The sequence below is a fragment of the Solea senegalensis genome, unplaced genomic scaffold (assembly GCF_019176455.1).
Source record: "Solea senegalensis isolate Sse05_10M unplaced genomic scaffold, IFAPA_SoseM_1 scf7180000017618, whole genome shotgun sequence".
NCBI classification, from domain to species: domain Eukaryota; kingdom Metazoa; phylum Chordata; class Actinopteri; order Pleuronectiformes; family Soleidae; genus Solea; species Solea senegalensis.
In genome coordinates this window covers 73,134-92,069 of record NW_025322469.1, presented here as the reverse complement: position 1 = coordinate 92,069, position 18,936 = coordinate 73,134, and the positions used below count along the sequence as shown (strand labels likewise).

The 18,936-nt window shown below is 41.3% G+C and overlaps 1 protein-coding gene across 1 annotated transcript in view; it reads left to right on the top strand.

The window, feature by feature from the left end:
- Positions 1 to 13,050: 13,050 nt before the first annotated feature.
- Positions 13,051 to 18,936, top strand: part of LOC122764723 (teneurin-3-like) — a gene marked incomplete at its 5' end in the record, with an annotated part of 65,739 nt that continues 59,853 nt past the window's right edge. The window contains one exon of the mRNA XM_044018646.1: positions 13,051 to 13,338. Coding sequence (XP_043874581.1) covers positions 13,051 to 13,338 — 288 coding nt within the window. The remainder of the gene's footprint in view (positions 13,339 to 18,936) is intronic.

The window sequence follows — 18,936 nt, the reverse complement described above, 5'->3', positions numbered from 1 at the left end:
TGATGATAGTCAATCCCTGAAGATGCCTGTATGAAAATATTCACTATCAAAAACAGTGCCTTCTGTTGACGGCAGACAATATGACGTCTAGTATTTCGCTACAACAACAAACTCTTATAACTTTGCGATGGAAGGTCAGATCTTAACCAAACTCGGGACGATCGATGATGGGATCTTGCTGAAGATGCTTGTGCAAAAACTGTACATTTTGAAAACAGCGCCTTCTGGTGGTAACATAAAATACAAGTTCACAATTTCCCTTATAACTTTAACAAATTTCATTGTATCATACTCAAAATGAATGAAAACATGTAAAACACATGGTAGATGATGCTTGCTGAATATGATAACAAATCGTTCAACGGTGTTTACATAAGAACACTGCACAGGATCTACTCTACTGAGTGGTTCGTCAGTGCAGTAACCTTTGTTCGCCACATGATGGAGGCATTTGCCTACAAATCTATCAAATCTAACATTTACAGTTTCTCATGCTGCTCTAATTGGGATTGCTGTATTCACTTGAAACTTGATATGTGAGACCTCAAACCCGCCCGGAACATGTCTGTGAAGCAGTAATGCCAAAGTCAAATACACGGGGGGCCAAAATAAAAAAAACAAGTGGAGGGTTAAATTTTTATTAGAACTTGCAATTACTGCACATATTGAACCAATACCAATACCAATACCATAGCCTATATTGCACTTAATCATAAAATTAAATTAAATTAAATTAAATTAAATTAAATTAAATTAAATTAAATTAAATTAAATAGGAAAAAGAGGAAGTCTGCCATTTTAAACAGGAAGTGCCCTCTAACTTAACACATGGACGCTGAAAATAGTCCAAGCTGAAAATAACTACTACCGCAAGCAATGAATGAACGGAAGATGAGCTAGAGGACTCGCACGGCGAGGTGGGCGCAGGGAGCCCCGCGAGCCGTCAAGCTCGAACCCGTTGATTACCGCTTGCGGTACTAGTTCTTATTATTATTCCTCCAAATGAATTGCGTTTTTGAGGCCTTTCCCATGCCCCAAAACTCACCAAATTTTGCAACCCCATCAGACCTGGTGTAAAATTACGTATATTAATGTTTCGGGGAATGTGCGTTAAAAAATGAAAGTGGGCGGGGCAAATAACTGCTCCACCCCCTAAAACTTGTGGGCCTGAGGAGCACGTTTAATGTACATGCACGAAACTTGGTACACGCGTTCTTTAGGTCGGGATGGTCAAAAAAGTCAGCGTAGCCTATGCTCTAAAACGAACAGGAAAGCCGCCATCTTGGATTGAAAATTCATTTTTTGCCGATTTTGGCCATATCGCACCATCGGTATTTGAACGAACTTGTCCTAGAGCTTACATGGGATCACGTGCAAACTTGGTGAGGTCACTTTGGACAAGTTGAGGATCTAAAGTTGCTAAAAACTTTTTAATAAGTATCATGGCGTACGAGAAAGGGGCCGGCAAAGTTGGTGAAAAATTTTATTTTTCGCCACAGGCAACAAAACTCTTATAACTTTGCGATAGAAGGTCACTTCCCAACCAAATTACCTAGGGTTGATGATGGACCATTGCTGAAGAAGTCTGTGGAAAAACTGTACATTTTTAGCACAGCGCCTCCTTGTGGTAACAGAAAATACAACAAATACACAATTTCGGTATTAACTTTTACATATTTAATCGTATCAAACTCAAAATTTGTGACAACATTTAAAACACATGAAAGATGATGCGTGCTTATTATGATAACAAATGGTGCAACGGTGTTGCCATAGCAACACTGCAAAGTCAGATATTTGTGACAAAAAAACAAACTGCTACAACTTTGCGAAACTGAGTCCAATCTGAACCAAACTTGCTAGGATTGATGATAGTCTGGCCCTGAAGACACCTATTTGAAAATATTCACTTTCAAAAACAGCTCCCCCTTGTGACAGCAGCCACTATGACACCTGATATTTGAATGAACTTGTCCTAGAGTTTTTGTGCGATCACCTTGAAAATTAGTGAGGTCACTGTGAACAAGTTGCCGAGCATAAGTTACTGAAAGCTTTTTAAAATGTCGCTCGGTGTACGAGATAGGGGGCGCCAAAGTTGGTGTTCATTCATATTTTTCACAACAAAAGGCAAAACTCTTACAACCTGTAAAACTTGTCCTCCTGAGGAGCACGTTGAATGTACATGCACGAAACTTGGTACTCACGCGTTCGTTAGGTCCAGACGGTCAAAAAAGTCAGCGTAGCCGAACCTCTAAAACTAACAGGAAAGCCGCCATTTTGGATTGAAAGTACATTTTTCGCAGATTTTGGCCATTTCGCACCAATGGTATGTGAACGCCCTTGTCATAGAGCTTTAATTCGATCACCTTCAAACTGGTTGAGGTCACTGTGAATAAGTTGAGGATCTAAAGTTATTAAAAGTTTTTTAAAATGTCACATGGTTTTTGAGATAGGGGGCGCCAAAGTTGGCGTTCATTCATATTTTTCACAACAAAAGGCGAAACTCTTACAACCCGTAAAACTTGTCCTCCTGAGGAGCACGTTTAATGTACATGCACTAAACTTGGTACTCACGCGTTCCTTAGGTCAGGACGGTCAAAAAATTCAAAGCAGCCTATGCTCTAAAACGAACGGGAAAGCCGCCATCTTGGATTGAAAGTAAATGTATTGCAGATTTTGGCCATTTCGCACCAATGGTATGTGAACGCACTTGTCATAGAGCTTTCATGGGATCACCTTGAAACTTTGTGAGGTCACTGTGAACAAGTTGAGGATCCAAAGGTATCAAAATCTTTTCATTAAGTATCACGGCGAACAAGAAGAAGGTCAGGAAAGTTGGCGAAAATCACGATTCCTCGCAACACACAACAATCTCTTATAACTTTGCCATGGAAGGTCAGATAGTAACCAAACAAGTGACAATCGATGATGGGCCCTTGCTAAAGATGTCTATGCAAAAATTGTAAATTTTGAAAACATCGCCTCCTGGTGGTGGCAAACACTAGGAAGTCTGGTATTTCGCAACACACAACAAACTCTTATAACTTTGCGATTGAAGGTCAGATCTTAACCAAACTTGTGATGATCGATGATGGGCTTTTGCTGAAGATGCCTATGCAAAAATTGTAAATTTTGGAAACAGCGCCACCTGGTGGTAACAGAAAGTACAAGTTCACAATTTCCCTTATAACTTTAACAAATTTCCTTGTATCAAACTCAAAATTTGGGAAAACATTCCAAACACATGGTAGATGATGCGTGCCTAATATGATAACAAATTGTTCAACAGTGTTGCCATGACAACACTACAAAGTCAGATATTTGCGACAAAAAACAAACTGCTACCACTTTGCTAATGCTATTCCAATCTGAACCAAACTTGCTAGGATTGATGATAGTCAATCCCTGAAGATGCCTATATGAAAATATTCATTTTCAAAAACAGTGCCCCCTGTTGACGGCAGACAATATGACGTCTGGTATTTCGCTACAACAACAAACTCTTATAACTTTGCGATGGAAGGTCAGATCTTAACCAAACTCGTGACGATCGATGATGGGATCTTGCTGAAGATGCTTATGCAAAAACTGTACATTTTGAAAACAGCGCCTTCTGGTGGTAACATAAAATACAAGTTCACAATTTCCTTTATAACTTTAACAAATTTCATTGTATCATACTCAAAATGAATGAAAACATGTAAAACACATGGTAGATGATGCTTGCTGAATATGATAACAAATCGTTCAACGGTGTTGACATAAGAACACTGCACAGGATCTACTCTACTGAGTGGTTCGTCAGTGCAGTAACCTTTGTTCGCCACATGATGGAGGCATTTGCCTACAAATCTATCAAATCTAACATTTACAGTTTCTCATGCTGCTCTGAAAGGGAAAGATGGGGCAAAAGGTACTGCAAGAGGGGCCAAGGAAAAAAAAACAGGGAAAATGGGAAGAGCGAAAAAGTAACAGAGGGAAAAAAGAGAAAATGCAACCTAAATTCTTATACCATCAGATGTTCTATCACAAAAATAACTAGTTATTTCTAAAATTCAGCTTCAATTCTGATACCATCAGTTGTTTTTCACAAAAATAACAACTTATAGACAAAATCACACTGTTAGACCTCAGACCTCAGACCGGCCCTGAACATGTCTGTAAAGGATGACCTCCTTACAGGAAGTACAACTCCCGAAACAGGAAGTAATGTCTGACATTCTCCGATCCACACGAAACTTATTATGTAAGTCAAGGTACCTTCCCTAAACATGTTTACGGACACGCCTTTCACCCAACAGGAAGACGGCCATTTTAAACGGACACGCCTGACATTGCGCGGGGATGCAGCTGAAAATAACCAGTACCACAAGCAGTGAATGAACGGAAGATGAGGAAGAGGACTCGCGCTGCAACGTGGACGCACAGGGACTCGCGAGCCGTCAAGCTCGAACCCGTTGATTACCGCTTGCGGTACTAGTTCTTATTAGGGTTCGAGCAACTTGGTTGCAAGAACCCTATTGTAATCGCTAGGATTATTAGGGTTCGAGCAACTTGGTTGCGCAAGAACCCTATTATAATCGCTAAGATTATTCTTTTTTTTATTATTCCTCCAAATGAATCGCGTTTTTGAGGCCTTTCCCATGCCCCAAAACTCACCAAATTTTGCAACCCCATCAGACCTGGTGTAAAATTACGTATATCAATGTTTCAAGGAATGTGCGTCAAAAAATGGAAGAGGGCGGGGCTAAAAACTGACGCAAAAAACTTCTATTAGGTCATCTGCTCTCTGGTTTAACGCACATGAACGAAACTTGGCACACATGTTCATGAGGTGGGGACGGTCAAAAAAGTCGATGACAACTTCCCTGTGAATCCTACAGGAAGGACGCCATCTTGGATTGCACGCCAAAACAGAGGCGATTTTGGCCATTTCGCACCATCGGTATTTGAACGAACTTGTCCCAGAGCTTACATGGAATCACGTTCAAACTTGGTGAGGTCACTGTTGACAAGTTGAGGATCTAAAGTTCCTGAAAACTTTTTAATAAGTATCATGGCGTACGAGAAAGGGGGCGTCAAAGTTGGTGAAAATTTAAGATTTTCGCCACACTCAACAAAACTCTTATAACTTTGCGATAGAAGGTCCGATCTTAACCAAACTTGTGGCGATTGATGATGGGCCCTTGCTGAAGAGGCCTATGCAAAAACTGTCAAGTTTGTAAACATCGCCTCCTGGTGGTGGCAGAAAATTAAAAAAAAAAGTTACTTTTACAATTTCGGGAATAACTTTTACAGAGATTATCGTATCAAACTCAAAATTGGTAAAAATCACCCAAAACACAAGGTAGATGATGCATGCTCAATATGATGGCGTAGAGTTACATGATGTTGCCATGGTAATGATGCAAAGTCGGATTTTTGCGACAAAAAAACAAACTGCTACAACTTTGCGAATCCTAGTCCAATCTGAACCAAACTTGCTAGGATTGATGATAGTCCAGCCCTGAAGACGTCTATATGAAAATATTCACTTTCAAAAACAGCACCCCCTGGTGACGGAGACAATATGACCTCTGGTATTTGAAGGAATTAATCCTAGAGTTCTTGAGCGATCACCTTTAAACTCGGTGAGGTCACTGTGAACCAGTTGAGGAGCTTAAGTTATCAAAAGTTTTTTAAAATGTCTCATGGTGTACGAGATAGGGGGCGCCAAAGTGGGTGTAAATTCCTATTTTTCACAACAAAAAGCGAAACTCTTATAACTTTGCGATGGAAGATCCAATCCCAACCAAACTTCCTATGATTGATAATGGGTAGTTGCTGAAGGCGACTATATTGCCGAAAACAATACATTTTGAAAACAGCGCCTCCTGGTGGTGGTAGAAAATACTACAAAAAAAAAACTGTTACAACTTTGCCAATCCTGGTCCAATCTGAACCAAACTTGCTAGGATTGTTGATAGTCTGGCCCTGAACAAACCTATGTGAAAATATTTCAAGTCAAAATCAGCGCCCCCTGGTGAAAGTGGACGGGCCAAAAAACTGCTCCACCCCCTAAAACCTGTGGTCCTGAGGAGCACGTTTAATGTACATGCACAAAACTTGGTACACGCGTTCCTTAGGTCACGCCGGTCAAAAAAGTCAGCGTAGCCTATGCTCTAAAACTAACAGGAAAGCCGCCATCTTGGATTGAAAGTAAATGCTTTGCTGATTTTGGCCATTTTGCACCAATGATATTTGAACAGATTTGTCCTAGAACTTTCATGGGATCACCTTCAAACTTGGTGAGGTCACTTTGGACAAGTTGAGGATCCAAAGGTATCAAAATCTTTTCAATAGGTATTATGGCGTAAGAGTAAGGGGCCGGCAAAGTTGGTGAAAATTTTAATGTTTCGCCACAGGCAACAAAACTCTTATAACTTTGCGATAGAAGGTCACATCCCAACCAAATTACCTAGGGTTGATGATGGACCATTGCTGAAGAAGTCTGTGGAAAAACTGTAAATTTTTAGCACAGCGCCTCCTTGTGGTAACAGAAAATCCAAAAAATAAACATTTCGGTAATAACTTTTACAGAGTTAATCGTATCAAACTCAAAAATTGGGAAAACATTTAAAACACATGTTCGATGATGCGTGCTTAATATGATAACAAATCGTTCAACGGTGTTGCCACAGCAACACTGCAAAGTCAGATATTTGTGACAAAAAACAAACTGCTACAACTTTACGAATCCGAGTCCGATCTGAACCAAACTTGCTCTGATTGATGATAATCTGGCCCTGAAGACGCCTATATGAAAATATTCTCTTTCAAAAACAGCGCCCCCTGGTGACAGCAGACACTATGACACCTGATATTTGAATGAACTAATCCTAGAGTTTTTATGCGATCACCTTGAAAGTTGGTGAGGTCACTGTGAACAAGTTGCCGAGCATAAGTTCCTGAAAGCTTTTTAAAATATCGCTCGGTGTACGAGATAGGGGGCGCCAAAGTTGGTGTTCATTCATATTTTTCACAACAAAAGGTGAAACTCTTACAACCCGTAAAACTTGTCCTCCTGAGGAGCACGTTGAATGTACATGCACAAAACTTGGTACTCACGCATTCCTTAGGTCCAGACGGTCAAAAAAGTCAGCGTAGCCGAAGCTCTAAAACGAACAGGAAAGCCGCCATCTTGGATTGAAAGTAAATTTTTTGCAGATTTTGGCCATTTCGCACCAATGGTATGTGAACGCACTTGTCATAGAGCTTTAAAGGGATCACCTTCAAACTGGTTGAGGTCACTGTGGACAAGTTGAGGATCTAAAGTTATTAAAAGTTTTTTAAAATGTTACATGGTTTTTGAGATAGGGGGCGCCAAATTTGGCGTTCATTCATATTTTTCACAACAAAAGGCGAAACTCCTACAACCCGTAAAACTTATCCTCCTGAGGAGCATGTTGAATGTACATGCACTAAACTTGGTACTCACGCGTTCCTTAGGTCCAGACGGTCAAAAAATTCAAAGCAGCTTATGCTCTAAAACGAACGGGAAAGCCGCCATCTTGGATTGAAAGTAAATTTTTTGCTGATTTTGGCCATTTCGCACCAATGGTATGTGAACGCACTTGTCATAGAGCTTTCATGGGATCACCTTCAAACTTGCTGAGGTCACTGTGGACAAGTTGAGGATCTAAAGTTCCTGAAAACTTTTTAATAAGTATCATGGCGTACGAGAAAGGGGGCGTCAAAGTTGGTGAAAATTTAAGATTTTCGCCACATGCAACAAAACTCTTATAACTTTGCGATAGAAGGTCCGATATTAACCAAACAAGTGACAATCGATGATGGGCCCTTGCTAAAGATGTCTATGCAAAAACTGTAAATTTTGAAACATCGCCTCCTGGTGGTGGCAAACACTAGGAAGTCTGGTATTTCGCAACACACAACAAACTCTTATAACTTTGCGATTGAAGGTCAGATCTTAACCAAACTTGTGATGATAGATGATGGGCTTTTGCTAAAGATGCCTATGCAAAAACTGTAAATGGTAAATTTGTAAACAGCGCCACCTGGTGGTAACAGAAAGTACAAGTTCACAATTTCCCTTATAACTTTAACAAATTTCCTTGTATCAAACTCAAAATTTGGGAAAACATTCAAAACACATGGTAGATGATGCGTGCCTAATATGATAACAAATTGTTCAACAGTGTTGCAATGACAACACTGCAAAGTCAGATATTTGCGACAAAAAACAAACTGCTACCACTTTGCGAATGCTATTCCAATCCGAACCAAACTTGCTAGGATTGATGATAGTCAATCCCTGAAGATGCCTGTATGAAAATATTCACTTTCAAAAACAGTGCCCCCTGTTGACGGCAGACAATATGACGTCTGGTATTTCGCTACAACAACAAACTCTTATAACTTTGCGATGGAAGGTCAGATCTTAACCAAACTCGTGACGACCGATGATGGGATCTTGCTGAAGATGCTTATGCAAAAACTGTACATTTTGAAAACAGCGCCTTCTGGTGGTAACAGAAAATACAATTTCACAATTTCCCTTATAACTTTAACAAATTTGATTGTATCATACTCAAAATGAATGAAAACATGTAAAACACATGGTAGATGATGCTTGCTGAATATGATAACAAATCGTTCAACGGTGTTGACATAAGAACACTGCACAGGACCCACTCTACTGAGTGGTTTGTCAGTGCAGTAACCTTTGTTCGCCACATGATGGAGGCATTTGCCTACAAATCTATCAAATCTAACATTTACAGTTTCTCATGCTGCTCTGAAAGGGAAAGATGGGGCAAAAGGTACTGCAAGAGGGGCCAAGGAAAAAAAAAACAGGGAAAATGGGAAGAGAGAAAAAGTAACAGAGGGAAAAAAGAGAAAATGCACCCTAAATTCTTATACCATCAGATGTTCTATCACAAAAATAACTAGTTATTTCTAAAATTCAGCTTCAATTCTGATACCATCAGTTGTTTTTCACAAAAATAACAACTTATAGACGAAATCACACTGTTAGACCTCAGACCTCAGACCGGCCCTGAACATGTCTGTAAAGGATGACCTCCTTACAGGAAGTACAACTCCCGAAACAGGAAGTAATGTCTGACATTCTCCGATCCACACGAAACTTATTATGTAAGTCAAGGTACCTTCCCTAAACACGTTTACGGACACGCCTTTCACCCAACAGGAAGACGGCCATTTTAAACGGACACGCCTGACATTGCGCGGGGATGCAGCTGAAAATAACCAGTACCACAAGCGGTGAATGAACGGAAGATGAGGAAGAGGACTCGCGCTGCGACGTGGACGCACGGGGACTCGCGAGCCGTCAAGCTCGAACCCGTTGATTACCGCTTGCGGTACTAGTTATTATTATTATTCTTATTATTCCCCCAAATGAATCGCATTTTTGAGGCCTTTCCCATACCCCAAAACTCACAGATTTTTGTGAGCGCATCAATCCTGGTGTAAATTTACGTCTGAAAAAGGTTCGGGGAATGTGCGTTGAAAATTGAATGTGGGAGGGGCCAATAAGTGCGGCGCCACCTGTCCAAATTCACCATGACCAATACAAATATCGCACATGCACGAAATTCGGTACACATGTGTAGTGGGTCAGGATGAAGAAAAAATTACATTATGACCATGATCCAAACCCAACAGGAAATCCGCCATCTTGGGTTGATTGGCGATTTTTTAGCGATTTTGGCGAATTCGCAGCAATGGTATTTGAACTAACTCCTCCTAGAGTTTTCGTGCGATCACCTTCAAACTTGGTGAGGTCCCTGTGGACCAGTTGAGGAGCTCACGGTATCAAAAGTTTTTTCAAATGTCGCATGGCGCGCGAGATAGGGGGCGGCAAAGTTCGTGATGATTCTGATGTTTCGCATCAGAAAAACAAAACTCTTATAACTTTGCGATGGAAGGTCCGATCCGAACCAAACTTGCTACCATTGATGATGGGCCATGGCTGAAGACGTCTATGAAAAAACGGTGAAGTTTGAAAACAGCGCCTCCTTGTGGTGAAAGAAAATACACAAAAAAAAGTTTTTTTACGATTTCGGGAATAACTTTTACACAGATAATCGTACCGCACTCAAAATTGGTGACAACAGTCAAAACACATGGTAGATGATGCGTGATCAATATGACGACAAATCGTTTAACGGTGTTGCCATGGCAACGACGCAAAGTCGGATTTTTGGGACAAAAAATCAAACTGCTACAACTTCGCAAATCCTGGTCCGATCTGAACCAAACTTGCTAGGATTGATGATAGTCCGGCCCTAAAGACGTCTATATGAAAATATTCAATTTCGAAAACAGCGCCCCCTGGTGACAGCAGACAGTATGACAGCTTGTATTTCAATTATCTCCTCCTAGAGCTTTTGTGCGATCACCTTCAAACTTGGTGAGATCAATGTGGACGAGTTGAGCATCAAAAGTTATCAAAAGCTTTTTAAAATATTGTATGGCGTACGAGATAGGGGGCGCCAAAGTTGGAGATAATAATAATTTTTCACAACAGACAGTGAAACTCTTATAACTTTGCGATGGAAGGTCTGATCCCAACCAAACTTGCTTTAGTTGATGATGGTTAGTTCCTGAAGACGACTGTGTTGCTGAAACGGTACATTTTGAAAACAGCGCCTCCTGGTGGTGGTAGAAAATTCTAAAAAAACAAACTGTTACAGCTTTGCCAATCCTGGTCCGATCTGAACCAAAGTTGCTGGGATTGATGACAGTCCGGCCCTGAACACGTCTATATGAAAATATTAATTTTCAAATACAGCGCCCCCTGGTGACAGCAGACAGAATTACATATATAGTTTTTGATGCTGCTCCAACAGGGATCGTTGTATCCACTTGAAACTTAGTATGTGGGACCCCAGACCCTTCCTCAACATGTCCGTAAAAGGTCACCTCCCTACAGGAAGTGGAACGCCCGAAACAGGAAGTAAAGTCTTACATTGTCCGATTGACACGAAACTAGATATGTAAGTTAAGGGACCGTCCCTGAACATGTTTCCGGAGACGAACAGGAAGTCGGCCATTTTAAACAGGAAGTGCCCTCTAACTTTGCCGTACGTTGTCCAATTTGCACGAAACCTTATATGCGAGTTATGGGACCTTCCCTGAACATGTTTACGGAGACGCCGTTGACCGAACAGGAAGTTGGCCATTTTAAACAGGAAGTGCCCTCTAACTTTGCAGTATATTGTCCGATCTGCACAAAACCTTATATTTGACACCAGGGACCTGTCCTGAGCATGTCTGTAAAAGGTCAACTCCCTACAGGAAGTGGAACGCCCGAAACAGGAAGTAAAGTCTTACATTGTCCGATTGACACAAAACTAGATATGTGAGTTACGGGACCTTCCCTGAACATGTTTCCAGAGACGAACAGGAAGTTGGCCATTTTAAACAGGAAGTGCCCGCTAACTTTGCAGTACGTTGTCCAATTTGCACAAAACCTTATATGTCACACCAGGGACCTGTCCTGAGCATGTCTGCAAAAGATGACCTCCCAACAGGAAGTGGAATGCCCGAAACAGGAAGTAAACTCTAAGATTGTCCGATCTGCACAAAACTTGATATGTAAGACAAGGGAACTTCCCTGAACACGTTTACGGACGCGCATTTGACCGAACAGGAAGTCGGCCATTTTAAACAGGAAGTGCCCTATAACTTTGCCATACGTTGCCGATCCCCCCCGAAATTTGGATCGACATGTGCGGAGACGCCGCTGAAAATAACTAGTACTGAAAATAACTAGTACTGAAAATAACTAGTACTGAAAATAACTAGTACTGAAAATAACTAGTACCGCGCGCGGTGAATGAACGGGTGAGAGCGCGAGGCACGCGGGGAGCCGTGGCACACGGCGACCCGCGTGGGTCGGCTCGAACCCGTTCAGAACCGCGCGCGGTACTAGTTATTTTTAATATTGTATCAGTCTATTCTGTGTCTTTGCTTGCGTGATGATAATAATAGCACTTTGTGGCTGAGAGTCAAACTGTCATTAACTTGTTCATAATTATGAACAAGTTAATGACTGTTTGACTCTGAGGTGTGCAGGCCTGACATTTTCAGGAAAAGTCTTTTCCAAACTCTGAATCCCCTCAAATTACTGATGTAACTTTCATTATGATGCTATTTTCTGACACGAGCGGCGGGTCCTTATTAAGAATCTGTGTACGCTGTTGTACAAGTGATTAAACTTGTGATATAAAAAGATGATGAAAATGTGAGTCACACACACACCTTCTCACTGAATCTCTTTAAAGCTCCTCTAATCTCTCTAGTGATAAAGTGGGATTTAAAGAATTTAATACTCACCTCTTTTGGCTGTTTTCCTTTTATGTTTTTAGTCAAGAAATAATATTCTCAGGTTTATGTTTCATTTCTGTATGATAATTTTTTTTTTTTTCCCCCAAGCTTCTGTTGTATGGATCTATATGGATATTTTATCTATATGGTGACATGAGACTAGGATATGGTCTTAGATTTTGGTCATAAAGTTCCTGGTATTGGTAATTATCATATGTGTTATATAGAATAAACTTGTGAAAGGTACCTAATATTCTAAATACATGGAATCCACATGGCTGTGGAATATGTAGAATCACCTTTTGGGGGGAGGGCTGTAAATAAATCAGTATTGTATGTTTAAGTTTGAAATAAAATGCACAAGATACCATTTTAAGCAAGAGTTCCTGGAAATTATTCACACCCAAATTCAAAAAATATGTTGTTTGTTGCAGATAGGGCTGTAAATTAGTTGAATTAATGTTGATAAATTGTTTTGACTGTTTTTGTATCGTCGGAAACATAAATATTTTCATATTTCTTCGCGTCTCTATATTAAAGATTGGGAACAACACTTTTTTTTATCACTTTTTTAAACATTTTATGAAGCTATAACTAACTGATAAATGGAGCAAATCAAGCCATGTTAATTGATAAGAAAAAACTGTGACGACAGATCTACAGCGTCAGATCTTCTGTATCTTCTGTACGTTCCAGGTCAGCACTTCAGCCTCCGTCAGCTGGGGATCTGTGAGCCTCCGTCACGTCGAGGCCTGGCCTTCTGCTCTGAGATGGGCCTGCCCCACCGCGGCTTCTCAGTTGGTACGACCCAGGACCTGGACTCCGACAGTCAGGCCGTGATGTCCCCGGAGCGCGCCATGCGGCTGTGGGGCCGCGGCGGCTTGGGTAAATCGTCCGGGAGGAGTTCGTGCCTGTCCAGCCGCTCCAACTCGGTGCTGACGCTCACCGACACCGAGCACGAGAACAAGTCGGACAGCGACAATGGTAGGACGTCTTTTTTTCTTTTTCCAATAACACGTAGATTTTTAATTCGTAGTTCCGAATCGTGAGTTTCTGAAGTTTGGTGATGGTAGACGAAAGAAGCGGTTTTTGTGCGTGAATGCTTACACGTTTGAAGGTCACAGCTGTAGCACGCCTTGTTTACACTGTATAGACATGTTCATGTTATTAATCATTCATTCACAGGATCATTTTCTCCAACAGGTGTAAATTTTATTCTTTATAAGGGAGTTGTTCAACACACACACACACACACACACACACACACGGTGAGTTCATTACGAGATGCTGTAATTAACGCTGAGATAAAGTGCCGAGTCATCATATGCCCAGTATTAAGTTTGATAATGTCTTTTTATTAAATGACATTATGCTTTGGAGGATACGCGTCCCATCTCTGAAAGTGAGTCGACGTCAAGTTTTCAAAGACTAATTGACTCTTTAAAACGCAGCTGTGTGTTTGCACACGCGTGTGTGTGTGTGCGTGTGTGTGCGTGTGTGCGTGCATGCCACTCATTTTATGAACTTTGCTCATGTTCTTATTAGCTTGTGTTGGAGATGCAGTCGAGGCTAACACGCTAACACACGAGGCTTTGGACCATGTTTTAATTGTGTATCAATACACTTGTGCAGTACGTTGTGTGTACATCATTCGCAGAGATCAGTCTGGACCCACACAGATTTTTTTTCCAGTCACCAAATACATTTGCAGCCTTTAATTTAAGATTTATGTGTATTTCTTGGCCAGGGTCAATTAAGAGTGTCCAGTTAATCCAATCAATGGGAAGCAAAAGGGATTAGGCACCTTACTCAGCCCTGATCTGGTTTCGAATCACCAACCCTCTAGTTACAAGCAGAGTTACCTTTCCACTAAGCCAGGGGCTGCCCTTTATAGATGACAAAGTTGCTGACTTAAGGCGGTTCCATTTCACGTTACATTGTGTCGTAACGATCATCGTTGAGAATTTGGAGCTCCCTTTGTTAAATATTATGAAATCAGAGTGACTTGTATTGCGTGTAGTTGTGTAGTTGTGAGTGAAACGTGGACAAACATAAGAGTCTATGACGCGAGGCTTTAGTGGAGCTAACGTTAAACAAAGCTAAACCAGATAATTCATTGAATAGCCACCAGGGGGTGACATACAGGTTTTCTTCTGCAGACTCTAAAATTCTACTATGAGCTCAACTTTTTTAAGACTTTCACACAAATTTCCAGACTTTCCAGAAGGAAAAAGAACATAGTTTTGAATGGAAGTCTATGGTAAAGATTAGCTTCTACTTCTCATAGATTTATAACGTCAGTAAACATTTTCCCCACCTGTGTGTTTGGATCATTTTTTTACAACCACTGTTATTATTTTATTGAATACCCACCTACATGTGGGCGGCGCTTCCTCAGTGGGTCAGTAGATGAAGACGCTTTCCCCCCCACGGCTGAGCAGCAGCGTGTGAATGGGTGTGATACTGTAGATATGTGATATGAATGCATGAGTAAATGGGTGTGAATGGGAAAATTGCAGTTTTGAGTGGTCATCCAAAATTGAAAAAGCGCTGTATAAACACGGACCATTCACCTCATTGTACTGTTAATAACAGATAATATTCTGAGACCTCTTCTGTGGCTTTGTCTCCTGAGACTGAACCTGGTTCACATTGGACTGTGTGAGTGTGTGTGTGCGAGTGTGTATTCAGTTGAAAACAAACTTCTATGATTCCATCACCAGCCTTATTCTAAGAGTAAGTGGATACAGTAGATAACAGTGAGGGGGAGAAGCTGAAAACACAAAGACATTGTTCTGAAGAAAAGCAGTGAGAGTTGAGGATAAAAAGCGCAACAGGGACCGGGAGAAACCTCCGCATTGTTTGTTCTCCTGAGAAGAAACATGAGATCAGAGACGTCTGGCTTTCTCCCCAGTGGACACACATACACACACACACACACACAGTAGCAAACGTGGACTCTTTTGTGGCACCCAGATCCACGGGTCCCCAGCTGCTGCTGCTGCTGCTTACCTGGTTACTTGATATTTGCTGACCTCAAGCACAGGGACAGGGGGAAAGAAAGGGAAGATACATTTACTCGTTGAGTGTTCATTTCACAAACGTCCTCAGACGTCACCTCGACGACCTCGATCCATCCATCCCATTTATGTATCATTTCATTCTTAAAGCAGAACTCTGGAGGATCTGTCTTGTTGCGTAGAGACTGAGGGCTCTCTCTCCACTGCCCCCTACTGTCTGATAGGTGAAAACCAGACCAGGGCCGCCGACTGTGGGAGTCCTCAGAATCAGGAGGTCTCGCAAAGTCTCGGGTCTTCTTGCTTCACGGGCACTACACTCACCAGATCGGGTTATTTTAGACGTTCATCGGGGCAGAGCCGGCAAAAAAACAAGCAAAGAACCATTATGTGCACCTAAAACAGGGGAAAATAAAGGGTAAAGTTTTCTTAGAAAGAAATAAACTAACACACTCAGCGAAAGAAAAGCAAATCCACTAATTAACAGGTAACAACAAAAGCCAATAATACAATACAGTTAATCACACTGATGTTTTTTTAAATCAAGCTCTTGATTTGTTATTGTATCTTCTCCAGGTGTAACACGCTGCCCAACTCCTTCAAACCCAAAATTAAATGTTCACTGTTTTTCTAAATCTGCTGGAGGGCGCTCGTTCAATTAGCGCCCTCTATGTGCTGCGTAGTGGACCACGTCCATGTGGCCACTTCCATCCGGTAAGTAATTCCACCTCAGACCCCTGATGAGGATTGAGAGTCTGTTTGTTTGCCTTTATGCTTGAGAATTAAATGTATTTTTTAAACTGCACCAGAAGAACCAGTTCCTTCTTTTTTTCCTTATTTTTCCACATACGAATCCAGTATCAACATCTTCTGGAACATGGCCTCTGGGATTTGTGTGCTGTGTCTTTGGACAGAACCAGCTACTGAGCAGCTACTCTCAGAAAATAAAGGCTTGTGGAAGTTCCATTTTTGGTAGTCTTCCCTTACTTTGGAGTACCTAAGTAAGTTAATGGTATGGATGTTACAAGAGAAGAATAAGCTCCATAGAAGTATTGGAAGGAACTCCACTGATAGAGGATGAGAGTGCCAAGGTGGATGCAAGTGCAGAAGGAGATAGGGGTAGGTAGGGGTAGGGTAAGTGCTAGGACAGAAGATACTCTTGGAAGACCTGGGTTTTCAAAAGCTTCTTGAAGAATAGACAGGGACACCTCCCTGTTCTGGTAGCACTTGGTAGGTCGTGGAACGACACATGAAAAGCGTTCGGATTGTCTTGTGCGGCGTGTGATGACAACCCTTGATTGGTTCCCTCACGGGTACAAGTTTGTACTCTGGACATTGGGTTCTTCTTTGGGCCCTTGTGAGAGGCTCTCTGCTGTCTGGATGTCGATTGGGAGCTTGTTCTACCATTTGGGAGCCATCCATCATCCACTGCTTTATCCCCCACATGAGGGTCACAGAGGGTGGCGGTGGTGCCAATCCCAGCCGACATAGGGTCACACCCTGGACAGGTTGCCAGTCCATCACAGGGACAAATCTAGTAACCATTCACTCTCACATTCACACTCACACCTACGGTCAATTTAGAGTGTACAATTGCCTAATCCCCAAATCTGAAGGTGGCTCAGTGGTCTTTCAACTGGAAGTTTGTGAGTTTGATTCCTGGCTTTGCTGGTCTACATGCCGACGGACAAGACACCGAACCCCACGTTTCTCCTGAAGGCTACGCTATACGAAATAGTGGGTGAACGGGTGAATGGCAGAACTGTAGTGGAAAGCAGCTTTGAGTGGCCCTTGTTCCGACTGGGTCGCGGATATTGTCGCTCATCAACTTTCCTCACACTTATTTTCTTCTACAAGTCCTCTTTCTTTTGAAAGTCCCGCAAAAGCCGTGGACGGACGGATGGACAGAACGTGTCTCAACATTCATGTCCCTCAGCTGTGTCCAAGCTCTGCTGTGCTGTGCGTGTGTGTGACGAGGGAAGTGAAGAAGAGATAAACTGTTAAGAGCCAGAAAGTCACAATGTCACGTACATGACAAAACAAATCAAAAGAAGAAGGAAAGAAGTGATGAGGAGGAGGGATGGACACAGACAGACAGAAAGAAAGAGTGTGATAACGAGATTTCTTCACTGTATGTCAACAAAACACTTAATCCATTTGGCATCAGTTAAGCTGCTTAATACTATAACCTTATACACACACACACAGGTCTGTGTAGCTATGCTTCTGAGGACACCAGATTGATTTCCATTCACTTTGACAGACCTGGATTCATGAGTATTATGTGTTGCCACCTTGTCTTCCCATAGAGGACCACACAGTTCCTCAGAAATTAGGTTCTGCCTCATTGGGGACCAGGTTTTGGTCTCCATGAGGACAACTGGTCCTGACAAGATCAGTGTTTATGCCAGACAACGTCCTTAAGATCTAAAAACATGTTGTCATTGTTGTTTTTAATGGGAAGATGGATTTATTATCAATAATAATCATAATAATAACAATGCTTTGGTTGGAAACACTTGAATCTAAAAGTAGTTCACAATACCCAATTAAATGTCCAATTATTAAATCAGATTAATCCAAATTATCTTTTTATTTTCATTAACTAATTATTCAAGACAATGCCAGATTCCCCACATCCAATTTTCAAAATGAAGGGGGCTATGATTTCATCGTTTTCACAACGTTGCGTACAGGCAAAAAAAAACAAGGAAATCTTTTTGAGACTTTGTTCAAAATGCACTGCACAAAACCTTCACGGCCTCTCTTGACCTCGTTCCTCCTGCATGTACTGGCCCTTTAAGTCCTTGCAGGGAGAGAGAGAGAGAGAAACCCGAAGTTGCGATTTATAGGAGGGGGGGGGGATGTGAAAATGGCGTCCACGGCCACCTGTCAACTGCAGACCTTCCAGAGTGTGGGATGTGTCAGCTGAAAGGTGACGCAGTCACCAACAGGAAGGCAGACAGATGGAGACAGACAGTGATGGATGGATCTGTTCATATCCTCGTTTCTTCTCACACACACACATACAGGGAAATTCACCTCGGCCCAAATCCACTCAGGGAACACTTATTTAATATTTAATAATTTATTTTATATATATATATATATGTGTATATATATATATATATATATATATATATATATATATATATATATATATATATATATATATATACAATATATGATATATATATATGTATATATATATATATATATATATATATATATATACATATATATATATATATATATGTATATACATATACATATGTGTGTGTGTAAAATTGATGGAGGACCAGAGTGGATAAGTAGAATCAGAGTCCAGACCGACAGGACTTGATAAATTCCGACCAATTCCCAACTCTATTTATCAGCAAAGTGTATTTTGTAGCACATGCTAAACAAATGTTGCTCTGTCCAGCACTGAAACCTCATGAATAAATATCCCTGTGAAAACTGCAGAGACTGCACATTGAATGTAAAAGAAGTCAGGTATAATTTGTGTCACTGCGAGTGTGTGTGTGTGTGTGTGTGTGTGTAGTTGCAGCCGCTCTGTTTTGAG